At 44.3% G+C, this 17012-nt stretch overlaps 1 protein-coding gene across 3 annotated transcripts in view; it reads left to right on the top strand.

Annotated features, from left to right (window-relative positions):
- Positions 1–17012, top strand: part of HMCN1 (hemicentin 1) — a 335176-nt gene that overhangs the window by 160523 nt on the left and 157641 nt on the right. For all 3 annotated transcript variants that reach the window (XM_065554460.1, XM_065554461.1, XM_065554459.1), the window contains exons 18-24: positions 2184–2311; positions 4627–4771; positions 6288–6400; positions 8843–9002; positions 9599–9773; positions 12962–13089; positions 16306–16578. In XM_065554460.1, the coding sequence (XP_065410532.1) occupies positions 2184–2311; positions 4627–4771; positions 6288–6400; positions 8843–9002; positions 9599–9773; positions 12962–13089; positions 16306–16578 (1122 nt within the window). The remainder of the gene's footprint in view (positions 1–2183; positions 2312–4626; positions 4772–6287; positions 6401–8842; positions 9003–9598; positions 9774–12961; positions 13090–16305; positions 16579–17012) is intronic.

Raw genomic sequence — 17012 nt, 5'->3', positions numbered from 1 at the left:
TTGGAATTGAATCTGAACTTAGCAAATGCTCCCTCTTTTTATATTGGGTGAACAAAAATCCTGAATGTGAATACTTCTGAACTTTGGGGTGTGGGAATTCCAGACTTGAATTAGGTGCTGTGAACCCATCTCTAATTTTTTTATTTTTTTATTTTTATATAAGAAGTAATTAATAAACAAGTTAATTTCTTCTGTGTCCAAAATAGAAGAATCCATTTTTTAAATTAGAAGAACTATGTTATTAATACAATTTTTTTAAAAATTAAAATAATAAGCCTAATTCTGTGCTGATTTACATCCAGTGCAGACCCTTGAGTTCACTGGGGCTGCACAGGAGGTAAGCCAGTTCAGAATTTGGACCTTAGTGAGAACTATTCCTGTCCAAGAGTATAATTTATTTTCATACAAATTTGTTTAGAAGTTTGGGGCCTGTTCCTTGTTGGGGTCTGTTCCTTCCTTTGGGGCCTGTTCCTTCTCCCAAAACTCCCCTTAGCTTAAATAAGAGCAGGATTAGGCCCTTGGTTATGCCCGATAGCCTTAAGCTTCTATACTGAATTCAACACCTTAAGGGACCCTAGGTAGGATTTTCAAAAGTGATTGAACTGGCCCATTGAAGGCAATGGTAAAACTGCCATTAACTTTAATGCGAGCAGAGCTTTTGAAAATCCCACCCAAATCTTCATGCGTAGTTTTATGCACATAATCATTTGACAGAACTTGTACAAGAAAATAGGATGTGTACTTGCAAATCAGACGTGTATGTATATATACATACTTATACTAACTGAAATAGGAATATCTACATGGAACAGTATAATCTAAAATCATTGAGTTTTGCACATTAGAACATTTTTTTTATCTTTTGACTTGCTGCAAGACTTGAATTAGTTCCAACTATACTTAATTAAATGGATCTTCAAAAAGGTACTTATCCTTAGTTTTGTTTTATCCTCCTCCTCTTAGAAAAGTTTGTTAAAGGCATAAAAATCTTCATCATGAAAACATTTTGTGATGGGGAGTGGGAGAGGTTTCCTGCCATAATTTATCTTAAAAACTGAAGGTAGCAGGGAGAGTGCTCAAGGCAACTTCTTGATAAAAATTGGAGTATAAGAAATCTCTGTGATTTAAGAAGACAGTGAATGTACAGTTTGTACAAGAGTTATCTTTAAGTAACTGGTTTTATTGTAGAGAGTGGGAAATGAAAATAATTAGACATAATGCTGTGAAATGTGTATGTTTGTAGGAGGAAGTGAATGGGGGTCCATCTATGCATCCAGTAAAGTGTTTATTATCTTGGACCACATGTCAGGAATCTTTACATTCATAGCAAGCAGCATTTTATAAACAGTCAGTTTTTGACCTATCTAAACGTTCTGTTTAATCTCCGCTATTTCAAGGTCACTTTAAAAAGCAAACAAACAAGTGAAGCTGTTTATGAACTGGTAAGCAATATGTTAGATGTTTATTGGCATCCAGAACTTTCTGCCGAGCTGTTGACCTTTCCCATGAGACCTAATAGCTTGTGCTCAGAAGGGAAGTCACCTCTTGGTCATGGCTCTTGTGATCCTACCTATTTCTATTCCTAGAAATTCTGCTACCAACAAGAAATAAAAAAATATATTTTGACTTTAGATCAATAGAATTTGAGTGTACAGGAAATGCAGGGTCAAGCCCAAAGGGAATACTGTTTTTATAGTTTTGAATGGACAATCTCTGACCTATGTTGCCTGACTGTTTGCCTCAACCCCTGCACTCACTGTCTCTTCGCTTCAGCTTCGCTTCACACCTGCTTCTCATGCTTTCCTCTTCTCTTCTCTCCTGTGCTGTGTCCTCATTGCCCTCATACCTTCATTGTCCCCCATCCCTTCCCTTGTCTTTACATTTAGCTAGTTGTCTCTTGACTGACCCTCTTCCCCCCCCCCCCCCCCCCCCGCAAAATATATCTTGGCACTAACATGACATTTGCCGGCCATCACGTTGTTCACTCTGCCTTTCCTCTACCCTTTGTCTGTCTTGTATATTTAAATTATAAGGTCTTCGGTGTTTTTACCGTAGCTAGCGCAATGGGGCCCCATTCTTGGTTGGTCCTTAGCCACTATTGTAAATCATAATGATAGTAAGGAGTATTTCATTTTTTGCAAGCACATAGAAATGCCTAAATATCTTTTTTTTTTAAATTCAAGTTGCGCCCCTAATTGGAATGAGCCCAGCAGTAGCCAATGTAATTGAAGGACAGCAGCTTACTTTGCCTTGTGTACTGCTGGCTGGAAACCCAATTCCAGGGCGGAGATGGATTAAAAATGATATGGTGGTAAGACACTCTTTTTGATTTTTATGTATAGTCTTGCAGTTTTGTATTTCCTGAGGGAGAAAAATATGCATTTAACATTTTAAGGCATGATATAAACTTAGCACAGTGTAATATAGCTACTGTTCTTAAGCAATAAATTTTTTTCTATGGTAGAAAAAAAGTTGTAAATAAAAGATTGCAGCAAATAATTGGTATTTCATCACTGAAGGAAGTGATCACACGAGAGTTCCATGTAAGAAATATATCTGTCAACATTAAGGTTTGCTAGCCTGAGATTCCAGCTGATAGGAACAGAAATTACAATCCATAAAGGGGCAATCCTTGTGGAGACTCATCAGTCGATCGTGTGAGAAACAGGCCCCTGGGTTCATTCCCTGATTCCAGGTCAAGCTTTCCAGCTGGGATAGTTCCTTCTGCCCTTTTGGGTATTCTCCCCAGAGGACGTGGCTGGGCCTGCGTTCTGCCCACATGGGTTTCTCCCTCAACTGTCACTTCTTCCACAGTGTCCTGTCTTGGACCTTGTTCCCCTCCCGGAGGCTCTTGTAGTTCCTGGGGGCAGGGCAAGAAGAGCCCCTTGGTGGGCGCTTTCACCTTGGCCAGCCTTCACCTCTAGTTGTCTCGGACTCCTGGCCCATCTGGTTTCCTTTTGGCATCCCTGGCAGGCTGTCAGCAGCCATGTAGTTTTCCATTAAGCTAACCACTTCAGCCAAGGTCTCTAGTTGGTGCTTCAGGACCCATCCTCATCCCCCGATGGTGAGTTTTGGGTGAATTTCCCCATCAGAATGAGTTCAGCAACCTGCTCCCCCATCCAGGTTTCCAGTTTTAGCTAGCACCAACAGTGCACCCTCAATCTCTGGGCCACCATGTGGGGCTGGATGCCAACGGATACTTCTCTTCCTGAAAGCAATGATGGTGCATCTCCTCTGAGGTATCAAAGTAATGAAGGATGGTTGCCTTGACTCTGGGGTAATCCTGGATGGTTGTTGGGTCGAGCCCCAGTAGGCAGTCAGGGCGGATGTGGTCAGATGAGGGGCCAACAAGATACCAGGGCCCATGGCAGTGCTACTGCTACCTGATCAAAGGTGGTAAGGAACATCTCCAGGTCGTCACCATTTTTGTAAGCTACACTGGCATTCATGTGGCCAGCGGGGTGGGGTCCCTGTTGATGAATCCCATGAAGACAAGAAAAAGGACAGAATTTGTTGCACTAGGCATTACTGCTGCTTCTGTGGTTGTACTGCTAGGTCTCTAATTAATTGTTGCTGCTGTTGCACCATCTGTGGTTGCTGTTGGAAAGCCAGCTGCTGCTGTTGCTATCGCTTCCGGTTTTCTGTAGCCAACTTTGATAAACTATCCAGATCCGTATTTTTTTAAACAAAGACCCTTCTCCTTATACCAGAGCTGATCAGTCTACCCATATTCTCCTCCAGTTGTCATGAATCTGTCATGGTAGCACGTCCCCTTCAGGCTTTATGGGGAGTGCATGCACATGAGTCCAATTACTCCATCTTACCCTAGTGGGTGCTATAGGACATCTTTTTAGCAGGCCGGTGCTCACCTTCCAGCCAGAGCCTCTCAATTGTCTCATCTACTCTTTGTGTCCACCTAACAGCCTGTCGTTAGCAAAAGGGGTTAAGCAAAAGAAAGGCAAAGGAAAAAAACTCCCTCCAGGATATGGGATATGAACAGCTCCCTTCGGGATATGGGCCTCTCTTTCTTCAGAGGAGTCCTGGGAGAATCAATGTCCACCTCAGTGTTCAGTGGGCTCCAGTGCCAGCCTCAGTTCTTCTCCACTCAGGGGTCCTGCACCCTCTTTCTGCATGGGCAGCGGCTCTGTAGGCTGTATGTCCTCTCTCCAGGGCTGTTGATGCTTAACAGCCTGTTCCCTTCCCATGGTTGCCCCCATCCAGGTCGAGTTCCCTCTTTTTACCTCTCCAGTCCTGGCACAATTTGCCAGTGTGAAAGGCCACTCCAGCCCAAAGCAGCTCCTTGACCCCTTCCATGCTAATGAGCCTGGTCACAAGCACCCATTAGCATTAACTGGGAAGCATGTTATGTATGTGTACTATGTCATAGAGTAAATACTCTTTTTCTGACTCCAGCACTAAAAGGTGCCTTATTTGATGTTACTGAAATCCTATTCAAAATATATTTCATGTGACAGGTGAAGGAATGTTCTTTTGTATGAACATGATTTTGGAAAAAAAAAAAAAGGCCTGAGTTATTAAACCAAAGCCACTAGTATCTGAGATACTTAGGGCTATAATACAAGTATGTATTTTCCATAGTTAAAACGTACTTTCCTCTTTCTCTAGTTGGTCCCAAATCCCTACGTTAATGTTCGCAGTGACGGGAGTCTGCACCTTGAAAGAGTTCGGCTACAGGATGGAGGGGAATATACTTGCATGGCAAGTAATGTAGCTGGGACAAATAACAAAACTACCACCGTCAGTGTATTTGGTAAGGGAAATGGTCTCAGGGCTTCCATTTGTTTTCAAAATAAGGTTGCACTTTTTGGAAGCAGTAGCTTGTGGAGAGAACTTTTTTTTAATTTAAAATTACAATAATACCTCAAATCTACTGGGCGCAATGGAATTACAATGTGGATTAATGCAATGGAGAATCTGGACCCTGCATATAATGCAGTTAAATGATCAAGCCTGCCCCTTTTGAAAAAGAGGTCAAAAAAGACTTTTGACATCCATAAAAATCTTTCTATTTAGTTGTCTACAAGTGATGGGTTTTGCAGACTCCCTTACTTTATTAACAAAACAGAGACACAAGTGGGAGTTTATTGGAGTACTATGCCAAGTGCTGTCTAAGAGGTTACATAACTATTAAAAGGGAACACAACTCATGAGAGTACAATGCTTAAAAATAAATCGTTTGGCAAAGCTGCATTTTTAATGCCATCAAAAACGGCAGTTTCTCACTCACTCATGGTGAAATGAATGTTTGCACTGTAGTGACCCAGTAGTGTCATGGTCTGAAATTCTTACACGTTAAATTAATCAAGGGAGACATATTTTAAATTTCACTGAGAATGCTGGAACATCCTTTTCAGTACAAAATTGAGCACTGTACATGTCATTATTAGCCAATGCTTTGCAACTGTTTTGAGTTTGACAAACTCTCTCGTGAGCAGCTTTTTGGGAAGATTTTTCAGATTTTGGGAACATGAGGTGGGGTGAAAAAGTTGGTATGTGTTGTTAAAGAGTCTAGGATATAAGGGTAGGATAGTGTAGGAATATGAAGCCTTTTGTCTCTGTCACTAAATAGGAATCAGGCCAGTTTGATAGTGAACTAAAGTCTTTATTATCTCTTGGCTGTTTGGGGTCTGTGGGAACTGATTTGGAGGTCTCAATCAAGTTGCTGCAAAAGCCAGTACATTCCCTACAAAAACCTTTACTAGCATTTTTAACAACTAAAGCTTGAATGAGCATGGAGAGTGACCTACCTCTTGCCCTTGGGCCTGGAGTGGTCTGTCCTAGAGAAGTTCCCCATTGATGGCAGTGGGTTCATCAGCAGATAAGCTGCATCCATTTTCACTGCAAGTGCAGAGGAGAACAAATCATGCCCAGCACCATTTAAAAAAACCTTGCTTAAAACTTTCTTGGAGGATGTCCTAACCATGGCTTTCTGAAATTATGCTGAACATAGTCTGACATGGTTTTACACATGTTCTGAAGTTGTGTGCACCCAAACTAGTATTTAACTTGCTGATGACACTCATTGTCAGCAATAGGTAATTTTTGTACTATAGACCACACCTTAGGGGCAGTAGTGCCAAGTCTGTGTTGAGTCACTGAGGGCAGAGTGAAATTTCCCAACTCCCTATTCTAATAGGTATTTTCAAGGCCCACTTTATGTAGATTGAGTCTTCTTTGCTGAATAGCAGTTGATTGGGTACAGAATACAGTATGATAATTATACCATGGTTTAAAATAAGTATCTGTGTGTATGTATATATTTTTAGTTCTACCTATCATTCAGCATGGACAGCAGATATTCAGTACAATTGAAGGAATCCCAGTAACATTACCATGCAAAGCAAGTGGAGTTCCTAAGCCATCCATCGTCTGGTCCAAGGTAACTTCTAAACTTTGAGCTGTTTATGTTAAAAGATGAACTGAACACATGATTTAGCTATAACAGGAGCTATGTACAATGAAGGCAGCCAAAAACCTCTATCCTAAGGGACCTAGAAAACACTCTTTATTCATATCTGCTTCTGTTTTTCCATGCAGTACTCTCTGGCTGCAACACATTCAGCTTCCACACTTTGAAAAGCTAGAAAGACTTTATTGGTTATCTCTGGATCCTTTTTTTTTTAAAGCTTTGGAAAATGTAAATATAATTATTGTGGTTTGAAAAATTAGGGATGGGCAAACTGCCACAGATTGAAAGTTCAGATTCATTTTGGAGGCTTATTTAAAGTGAATTTCTGCTCTGAAAAGTGAGTATGTAATAATGGCTTCTTCGGGGGACATTATGTAACTGATTGGAACTCAGTAAGCAATTCTGTTCATGGTACTCAAGAAGGAATAGAGTCCAGTTCAGTCTCTCTCAGCTGTGTTGGCTTTACAAGGCTAATGGGAGTAAAAAGCAATAAAAGCTTATTTTTGTCATTAAACTTATTAAATATGATTCTTGATGCACAAAGGGAGCAGACCTTTTGAGTAAGAAGGTGCCTTTATAGTCTTATTTCAGATTAGAATGACAATTTAAGACATGGTAGAAGTCTCCAAATCTCTTGAGCCTCCAGAATTAGGATGGAAAGCTCACAAGGTTTTCTGTTATGATTCCCTGCACTTGCACTCATATTGCTTGCTGAAAAGAGAAGCAAAGGGTGGTCCCAGAAACAGTGTAGAACGTTATCCAGATGTTTCAGAACTTCTGGTCATTCCTAATATGGGTGACGATTGGGTCAGAGTTCTTATGGTATCCAAGTTATTTTGTTTTCATCTCTGATATAATCATTGGGCCTGCATTCTACCCTCATGTACTATTCTGTTGACTTCAGTAGGATTGCCTGGAGGTTGTATTGCTGTTATTAAGGGCAGAATTTGGCCTACTGAATTATATTAAATATGTGGATATTACATATTCCTCAACATAAAGTTTAAAGCAGCAGTGTCGAATTGAAGTCTGTTGTCCCAAATCAAGTACTCAGATCCTTACTTATATACAGTGAGCCAAATTCTCTTCTCAATTATGCTGGTGTTATCCAGTGAACTTTAATGACACAGGTGAAGCTGAAAATTTGGCTGAAAATCTGTATAAAAGAGACATATATCTGTATAAATGAGTATTTGTAGATAGTTAATATAAATACATGTAAGGCATATAAGAATATGTACCATTGTTCATAAGTTTGTAAGTTACATAAAGTTATTGTGCATTACAAGTAGCTTCCTGAGTGCTTTCTTAGCCTTGTGTCAGAAGTCCAGCTCTTAAGGGAGCCTTACACCTGGAACATATTTTGGGGGATGAGTTTAATTATTCAACCGTTTGAGATGCAGTTTGAGGTGTACCTATCAATGACTGTTTTCAGATGAGGGGAGGGGAGGAAGCATTGGTGGACTGGACTAGATTGAGGTGGGCAATCTACGGCCCACAGGCTGAATCTGGCCCATCAGGGCTTTCAATCTGGCCTGCAGAATTGCCAGCCCCATGGCGCAGCGGGGCTACGGCAAGCTCCCTGTCTGCTCCGGCCCCACGCCGCTCCCGGAAGCAGCCGGCACCATGTCCCTGCGGCCCCTGGGAGAGGGGTGGGTGGGCAGAGGGCTACGTGCGCTGCCCTCGCTTGCAGGAACCACCCCTCACAACTCCCATTGGCCACGAACAGGGAACGGCGGCCAACGGGAGCTTTGGGGGTGGTACCCACAGGCGAGGGCAGCGCACGGCAGAGCTGCCTGCCCCACCCCAATTCCCAGGAGCCACTGCTGGACATGCTGCCCACTTCCGGGAGCGGCGCAGGGCCAGGGCAGACAGGGAGCCTGCCTTAGCCCCGCTGCATGCTGCTGCCACCCCAGAGCCTCTCAAGGTAAGCAGTGCCAGGCCAGAGCCTGCACCCCGCACTCCTCCTGCACCCCACACCCTAACCCCCTGCCCTGAGCCCCCAACTGCACCCTGCACCCCTCCTGCACCCCCACCCCCTGCCCTGAGCCCCCTCCTGCACCCCAATCCCTTGCCTTGAGCCCCTTCCTGCACACCACATCCTCTCCCACACCCCGCACTCCCTTCCACACCCTAACCCCCTGCCCCAGCCCTACATTCATGGCCCTGCATACAATTTTCCCACCCAGATGTGGTCCTCGGGCCAAAAAGTTTGCCCATTCCTGGACTAGATGAACTGTTCTAAGCTACTTTTAGCCCTAACAAGTTTGATACTTCTCATAATTTAAATGTTTCTATTAGGCTTCATTTTATCTTTGGAAGCTTTGATTTCTATTTGATCAAGCACTTGTACATTGAATTTTCTCAGAAAAAATAGCATAGGGTTTTTATTATTATTTTTATTTTGCACAGAAAGGAGAGCTGATTCCTATCAGGAATATGAAATTTTCTGCTGGGTCTGATGGAAGTTTGTATGTAGTTTCACCAGGAGGAGAGGAGACTGGGGAGTATATGTGCACAGCAACAAATGCGGCTGGTTATGCAACACGGAAAGTCCAACTAACTGTTTATGGTAAGTATAAGTTAAAACCAAACATATTTAGCCTCCAACAAGCTCTGTTTTCAACTGCAAAATGCATTCAGTTGGAAAATCTGAAGTGAAACTCAGGTTTACCAAACTTCCCATTAACCAATATCTAATTGTGGCCCCCAGGGTTGCATGGTAGTGAGATTAAAGGGATTATGCTCCAAGAAGTATGGTTCCTTTAAAGCAGTCTGGTTTGTACAGTTGTCTGGCATTCACTTCTTTGAGCTCTTTGACTGGGGACCTCTGGCCTTATTCTGATTTCATTTATACTGGAGTAAACTGGCAGAAACTCTACAAAAGTTAATGGAATTACATCTTGTGGGAGAGAAGAGTGAAGCCCTTCGAGTGCCCCTTTTGATGCTTTCTGACTATCTCTCACTATCATCTGAAACCCTGTTTATCTGAAGGTTTGGACTATGCTCCAGGATAGTCGGATAAATAAATTTGGATTTTTGTATACTGAATATGATGTAGGATAGTCTAATCTGAAAAAGTTTAATTTACAACACATTATTTTATCTTACGCATGTATAAATAGACAACATATTTATTTCACTTTATTAATATGTTTTTTATTTTAGTGAAACCCAGAGTGTCCAGGCCTGGAAACCAGCAAGGAAGTACATATGACAAACCTATAGAGATTTCAGTGACTGCAGGGGAAGATGTCACACTTCCATGCGAGGTGAAGAGTTTGCCACCCCCCATAATTACCTGGGCCAAAGAAATGCAGCTTATCTCTCCATTCTCTCCAAGGTAACAAAATGTGATAGAAACAAAACAAAATGCAATTTCTTCTAAGCTCTCAGATTTTTTGAAGTTTTTATTTTTTTAACTGCCTGTTCCATTCTGTTGAGTGAGTAAGGCATTGGAAAATCTGTACTTCTGTGTCAGCTGGTTTTGAAATTCTCATTCCCAAACTCAGCACATTTTTTACCTTTTTGAACTGATTTTTTTAGGATTTCCTGTTGTTGGCATTTTAGAATTTTTTCCCAGGCTCTCAGATTCTGCTCTTGGTTCCTCCAGTGTAACACCAGAATTAGTTAATTGTGGTCACTGGACTAACTCTGCATTTACACTGGGAGGGGGCGGGGCGGGCGGGTGGGAAGAGAAGTGAGAGCAAAATCCATCTCTTAAATTCTACAGGCCTGTTAAAATCCCACCATGATCTTTGTTGGCCTCTATATTCTGTATAATACTGTGTTGTTTTGTCTAGCATATTTCTTACAACATGTATTACAAAACACTTCATAGATGTAAATAAACCAATTTGAAAGAGAGCTTTTAATCCTCGTGGCTGTCTTTTAAAGCTCTGAACATTACTAAAGCCATATTTCAGTCATGGTACATACCGTACTCCAATATGCATTTATAAGCAAAAACAAGCATTAGAAGTCAGCACAGTATTTCACTCCTCTGGAGGCCAAGTCCAAATAGCCTTCTGTACACAGACACCTCATTATTATGATTTAATATTTATTTTATGGTGGCACCCAGAACTGATCATCTGTGCTTGATCTTAAATCTTTAAAAGTTCCATTTTATTTTACGGTTATATCTTTCATCGCTGAGTTATGGGGAGAATTGTCTGTATTATATGAAATATGAATTCCTAATAGAATATGAATGACAGTTAATGTTTAAAACTGGTTGCACGCATCTACTTATTGCCATTGTATCTTGGATTCAGAAACTCTCCAGCTGCTTTTAAAAAAGTGAAAACATATTAGTTTAGGGCTTATGAAAAGTGTTGAACTGGCTGCCCTGGAGACTGAAGTTCTTTGTCTGCCCATCAGTTACAGCATGGGCAGCAGTGGTACAAGCTTTCCTCATGATGCCCTGTTAAGGTACCTCAGTCCTTACGTGCAGGGACCATCTTTAGGGCTGAGATGGTTTATTCCCCAAGCTTATTCTGGGCCAGATTGTGCCCCCACTCTTGTGGTGTTGTACAAGATTGGGGAGGGCCGAAGGAGGCATTTTCTCCCCCTGTATTCCCCAGCTAAGGGGTAGGCAAAGTTTCAGTTCCCCTGAATAGAGGGCCTGCTAACACCATCAGGGCCCCAACCCATCTGAAAAGGGGGCATGGACCTGTCCCCACCACACCAGCCAGAAGAGCTGGCCAGACATAGGGGAGAGTATGCTGTGCCCTTTTAGAACCTCCCAGAGACTGCCATGCAGTGGGGTGAAGTCTCAGCCCCCAATATGGGCCAGTGCCTTAGGGTGCATATACACTGCAGGATTCTTTTAGTGACATGTAGTATCCATACACACACAGCCCCCCTAGTACGGATATAAATAGTAACATAGATGGTGAGGCATGGAGTAACCCAGTAAAGACATGGCTGAAAGGTGTGAGTATGTACCTGGGGTACATATCCTACATGTTCTTTACTGGCCCAAAGCATGCCTCCTGTCTATGCTGCTGTCTATGCTGTAGTGTCCTGCTACTAGAGTCTTTCCCTTCACAGGAAAAGGTTCCAGCAGCGGGGAAAGGGTCTGGCAGCTCCCCTCTGTTGGAGACCACCTCCTCCAAAGGGAAATGTTTGAACAGCAGGGAAGCTCCCTGCCGCTGGTTCCCTTCTCCACAGCAGGGAAAGGCTGTTAGCTCCCCCCTGCTGGAGCTCTTCCCTGCCACAGGGAAAGGCTCTGGCAGTGGAGAAAGGCTGTGGCCGGGGCGGTGGCTCAGCCTTTCCCTGCAGCCTCCCCTCTGCCACAGCATATCCTGTTGCTGCATTCTGGCAGTGGGGAGCAGCTGAAACCTTTCACCGCTGCCTCCCCTCTGTCAGAGCCTTTCACTGATACATGTAGCTACACACTGCAGTGTCAACAGGGTGTGCTTTTCACTGTGGCATGTAGATGTAGTTGCACCTATGCTGTACACCGTAGACATGGCCTTAATGACAAAATCTGGCCCTCAGATTTTGCCCTTTCTCCTGAGACTGCAACAGTTAGAAATTCCAGTTGTGCTGGTGGTTTTCGTAATGAGTGCTCTTGTGTATGGGGAGAGAATTTATTTGAAAATTTTTGTATGGTTGCTGTAGCAACTCACACTTATTCATTTTTGTTCACATCATCCCTTTGAAGTAAGGAAGTATTACTATCCTCATTCTACTCTGAGGCGCAGAGAAATAAAGTTACTTGTTCATGTCACTGAACCAGATGTGCAAAATGGAACCCAGCCTTCCTGACTCTCTGATTAGTGCTTTAATCACAAGACCATCCTTATTCCCTAAATGAAGTGGACTTCACCAAATGGACTAAACGTGAGCAATCAGTTAATAGCAACTTTCTGTTGCTGCTGATTTGGGCTGACCTTGAGCCTGTGACTTACGTGAAAGGTTACATACCTTATTACCAATCCCATGAATCACACATTCCTCAAAAAGTTTGTTTCCAGTAGAAAAATAACAGGATTTAAGAAGTCCTGTGAGTATCTGGAACACCTACAGTTTGTCCTGTGGATCCTGCCATGTTTCAGATGATTTGCTTTGTATTCTGAATTTATTGATTCAGTAATGAGTTAGGAAAAATTTAGGAATGATAAATCATAATTATAGTTAAATAAAAACCTACTCAACTGCACTAAATGTCATGCTAAACAGGATTATTTTAGTTCATGGCAGAGCCGTCCCTACCCATAGGCAAAGTACGCAGCTGAGTAGGGCACCAGGAAATTTGGGGCAGCTGCGTGCTGCTTCAGCCCCTGCCCCACCCGCATGGCTCCGCCCCGCTCCGCCCCAAACCCCCTCCCCACTCCACCCCTTCCCCAAAGCCCCCACGCCTGCTCTGCCCCCGCCCCACCTCTTCCCGCGGGGGGGCTGTGTAGGGCCCCAGAATAGCTAGGGACAGCCCTGGTTCATGGTATTTATTAGTAATGTCTAAGTAAAGCTCATTCTTCTCTCAATAAATATTTATACAGTTATACATGTTTCCTATTTTTCCAGACACACCTTCCTTCCCTCAGGGTCAATGAAGATCACTGAGACGCGAGTTTCAGACAGCGGAATGTATATCTGCGTGGCCACAAATATTGCTGGGAATGTGACGCAGTCAGTAAAGCTAAATGTATATGGTGAGTTATTTAACTACAAGAATAATCCCTTGTGAAGGTTATACTAAGGAAGCAACTGGAATTGAAGTGCCTAAACTTTTTCATAGTGTGAACCACCTCTCATAGGCATCTCCCTGTCTCATTTAATATCACATGGACTACACCCTCCTCCCATTTGCTATCACATAACCTACTTCCTTCTCTTCTCTTAATGTGATTTAGAAAGTGGAAATCTGGAGGAAATATAGCACCATATGATCAGTCTGCCCTCCTTGAACCACCAGAGCTTTATGGGCTGAGAACTGCCGTTCTAATGCAAAGTAGCCAGAATGTCCACAAATATTTACAAAACTTTCATTAATATTTACCTATCCAGGGGGCACACAGACTCCACTTACCTGCCTTTTCTCATGGTGGTATAGTATAGTGGAAAAACTAATGATATTTCAGTTGGGCATCAAAAAATTGCACAGACTCCATTGCAATGTTGAGATACTGGTAAGTATTATAATGGCAAGGGCTGCAGTCTTGTTCATGTGGTATATTGAGAAGTGTGCTGGAATTGCAAGTGATGTGTGTGTGTGTGTGTGTGGGGGGGGGGGTGTTCCTGGTTCTGCTTGCAGGCTGCAGGACTCTATAGGAAAACATGGAATCACAGTCAGTTTGTAACCATCCATCCTAGAGAATGATGGGGTGAGTTGCTAAGTTCCCTCTAAGTCGCATGGCCGAGCAGCAGCCTATTAAGTGTCACACAGGCACTCAGGGCTGTGGTGGGGAGAGATGCCTCTCCCCCAGCCCCGGACTTGCCGCCGTGCCCCTCCCCCCAGCCCCGACCCAGCCCGGCCTGGACAGTACCGCGTTTATAATGGCACCGGGCCCACACTTAGCAGGGGCCCTGTGGCCTGGCCCTCCACTTCACTTGCGCTGCAGCCCAGCAGCTGAAGCGCTGGCTCCTCTCTGGCCCCTCCCCCATGCGCCTCTAGGCCCAGTGGCCCAGGGCTGCTCCTCCTCGCTCGTGCCCCCCCCCCTTGCTCCTGTCAGCTGGCCGGTTGAGGGCTCCTCTCTCTGTCACCCCCCCCCCATCAGCAGCAGGCAACAGCCGCCAGCTGCCTGCCAGTGATGGGAGTGGGGGGGTGGAAAGGAGCCCACAGCTGCTGCCACTCCTCTAGCCACCGGTGAGGGACCGTCTGCTGCTTTGGACTCACACGGGGAGCCCAAAGCAGCAGACCGTCACTGGTGGCCTGGACTGCAGACGGACCTGCCGTGACCTGGGGAGAGGTGTCCTGACCCCAGCCCAGACCTGCCATGGACGGGGAAGAGGCGCCCCAACCCAGCGCTGGCCCGGACCTGCCATGGACGGGGAAGAGGTGCCTATTCCATAGCCCCAGCCTCGGAGCTGCTGCGGTGGGGAGAGGCGCCTCTCCCCGCCAGACCAGGTGCTGCTGTGGGGAGAGAGAGCTGGGGGGAGTCCTCTCTACCCACCGTCATCCCCAGCTTGCATCCCCAGCTGGAGCCCTCACCCCCCGCACCCTAACTCCCTGCCCCAGCTCTCTCCTGCACCCCAAGCCCCTCATCCCCTCCTGCGCCCCAACCCTCTGCCTCAGCCTGGAGCCCCACATCTTCAGCCCCACCCCAGAGTCCTCACCCCCCTGCACTCCAACCCTCTGCCCCAGCCCTGAGCCACCTCCCATACTCCGAACCCCTCAGCCCCACCTCTGCCACATGAATTTTGTTATGTGCACCAAAATGGAGGTGATCTGTGACTCCATATTGGTGCACATAACAAAATTCATTCCGCACATGTGTAGGAAAAATTAGAGGGAACATTGGTGAGTTGTGCCTCTCTGTTTTAGAGAGCAGCCTGCTTTGTCTTTCTCTGGTTTGGGGTTCATGTGTGCTACTGTTCTGAATTCAAAGAAATAAAGTAGTAGCATGAGTATATACATTATTTTATCTAAGTTCTCTCTTTTTATCTAACTTATCTGCCATGAACATAACAGTTAATTGTTTCAGAGATTCCTTATGTGTAGGGCTGCAGTTTGTCATGGTGGTGAAAAAGTCATGGATACCATGGCTTCTCTGTCCACAGCTTCCATGTAGGAAGGCTCTAGGTGGGTTGCTCACTGGCTAATGTGGAGGGCAGGCCCAGGGAAGAGGTGGGGTCAGAGAGTGAACCTGCCTCACACTCATTCCGCAGCCTCAACCCATGTCATGATAGGGCCCTGACCGGGCGAAACTTGAGTGAACGGTATTTCAGCAGAGAGGCAGCAGGCACTGTGACCCAGTGTGCCAAGGCACAATGCCTGGAGTGGGGAACCAGGCCTGGGACCCAGGAGCCATGGCTGCCCATGCCCTCAATGAGCATGGGGCAGGCTTGCTCTCAACACCTAGCCCCAGTCCTGCTGGGCACAGGAGCTGCTGCTGCCCAGGGTGAGTGCAGGGTGGACTCACTCTCAACCCCAGACCCAGCTCCATGGGACACAGGAGGAGTTGCCACTTGCCTGTCCCTACTTGAGTCTTTTTATCTTTAGTGATTCCTATAAAGAAAAGCATTGGGGCAAGGCAGTTATAATGTTGATTTACAATGCTTTTATTCTTTGCGACCAGCAGAAATCTATTCCAGCCACATTTTATCTTCTTGTCTGAATTTAGCCTAGAAACATAGAATCTCAGGGTTGGAAGGGACCTCAGGAGGTCATCTAGCCCAACCCCCTGCTCAAAGCAGGATCAATCCCCAGACAGATTTTTACCCCAGTTCCTGAAATGGCCCCCTCAAGAGTTGAACTCACAACTCTGGGTTTAGTAGGCCAATGCTCAAACCACTGAGCTATTCCTCCCCTCATACATAGTTGGGATTAAGAGGAAGGAAGTTAGAATGTTAAACAGCAAATGTAATTGACTTTATCTTAAAACTTTTGAATTGTTTTGTACTATGGGCAGCCAGTACCCAGGAGTTCTTTAAAATGTGCTTGGAAGAATGAGGGTACAATACTTCTTTGGAAATAATGTTTTAGGATTTTAAATGTAGAGTCTCCAAATGACTTAAGCAATGGCGTACTGTAAATCTTGTCTTCAGGAACATTCAGTTCTGATTGCTTGATGTTACTTAGGGACATTAAATTGCATTGGGCAAGGGAAAGGTATTTTCTAAAAGGATAACACTGACCATATTTCCTCCATGAATAGTCTGCCAGATCTTCTTTTTCTCATTACCATTGATTTATTTGTCTTGCCTAGTTCCTCCAAAGATACAACGTGGGCCTCGAGTTATGAAAGTACACGTTGGTCACAGAGTTGATATACCGTGCAATGCTCAAGGGATCCCTCCCCCAACAGTCACCTGGTTCAAAGGCAGAAATACCATGCTAATAGATGGAGGACAGTATATCAGCAATCCGGATGGAACACTGAGCATCAGCAAAGTCCAGCTTTCAGACTCTGGAATCTACAAGTGTGTTGCTAGTAACATAGCTGGCAGTGATGAATTGGAGATAACGATACAAGTTCAAGGTATTTATAACATGGCCTGAGTCTTGGACTTACAGCTGTGATCAAGTGTAGCTTTATTTTAATATATGATATACCTTGTGTTGTGGGGGCAGATAAACTGTTGCACTTTCAGAGAGGTAGACTCAGTGAGTCAGAGGATCTTTAATTCCACTGACCTGTAACTGATCCTACTTAGGAAACATATCACTAATGACACTGCTGCCTGACCCAATATCAAAATCTACATACGTTTCAAATGCAGTAATATGATATGATTGTTTTGAGCAGGGGGAGGCACAAAGAAACATTAGATAGTTTGCAAAAATATGAAACAAAACAAAACTTTTTAATTCTTTTAATTTTGAAAGGGACTTTCTTGTGGTTGGTTGATATTGCAAGGAGGATCAAAATCAGCCTTAATTATGGTGCTCCAAAAACACAAACCTCTGTCACTT

This window comes from Chrysemys picta, chromosome 8 (genome assembly GCF_011386835.1).
Source record: "Chrysemys picta bellii isolate R12L10 chromosome 8, ASM1138683v2, whole genome shotgun sequence".
Lineage (NCBI taxonomy): Eukaryota > Metazoa > Chordata > Testudines > Emydidae > Chrysemys > Chrysemys picta.
This window is presented reverse-complemented; position numbering and strand designations above follow the sequence as displayed.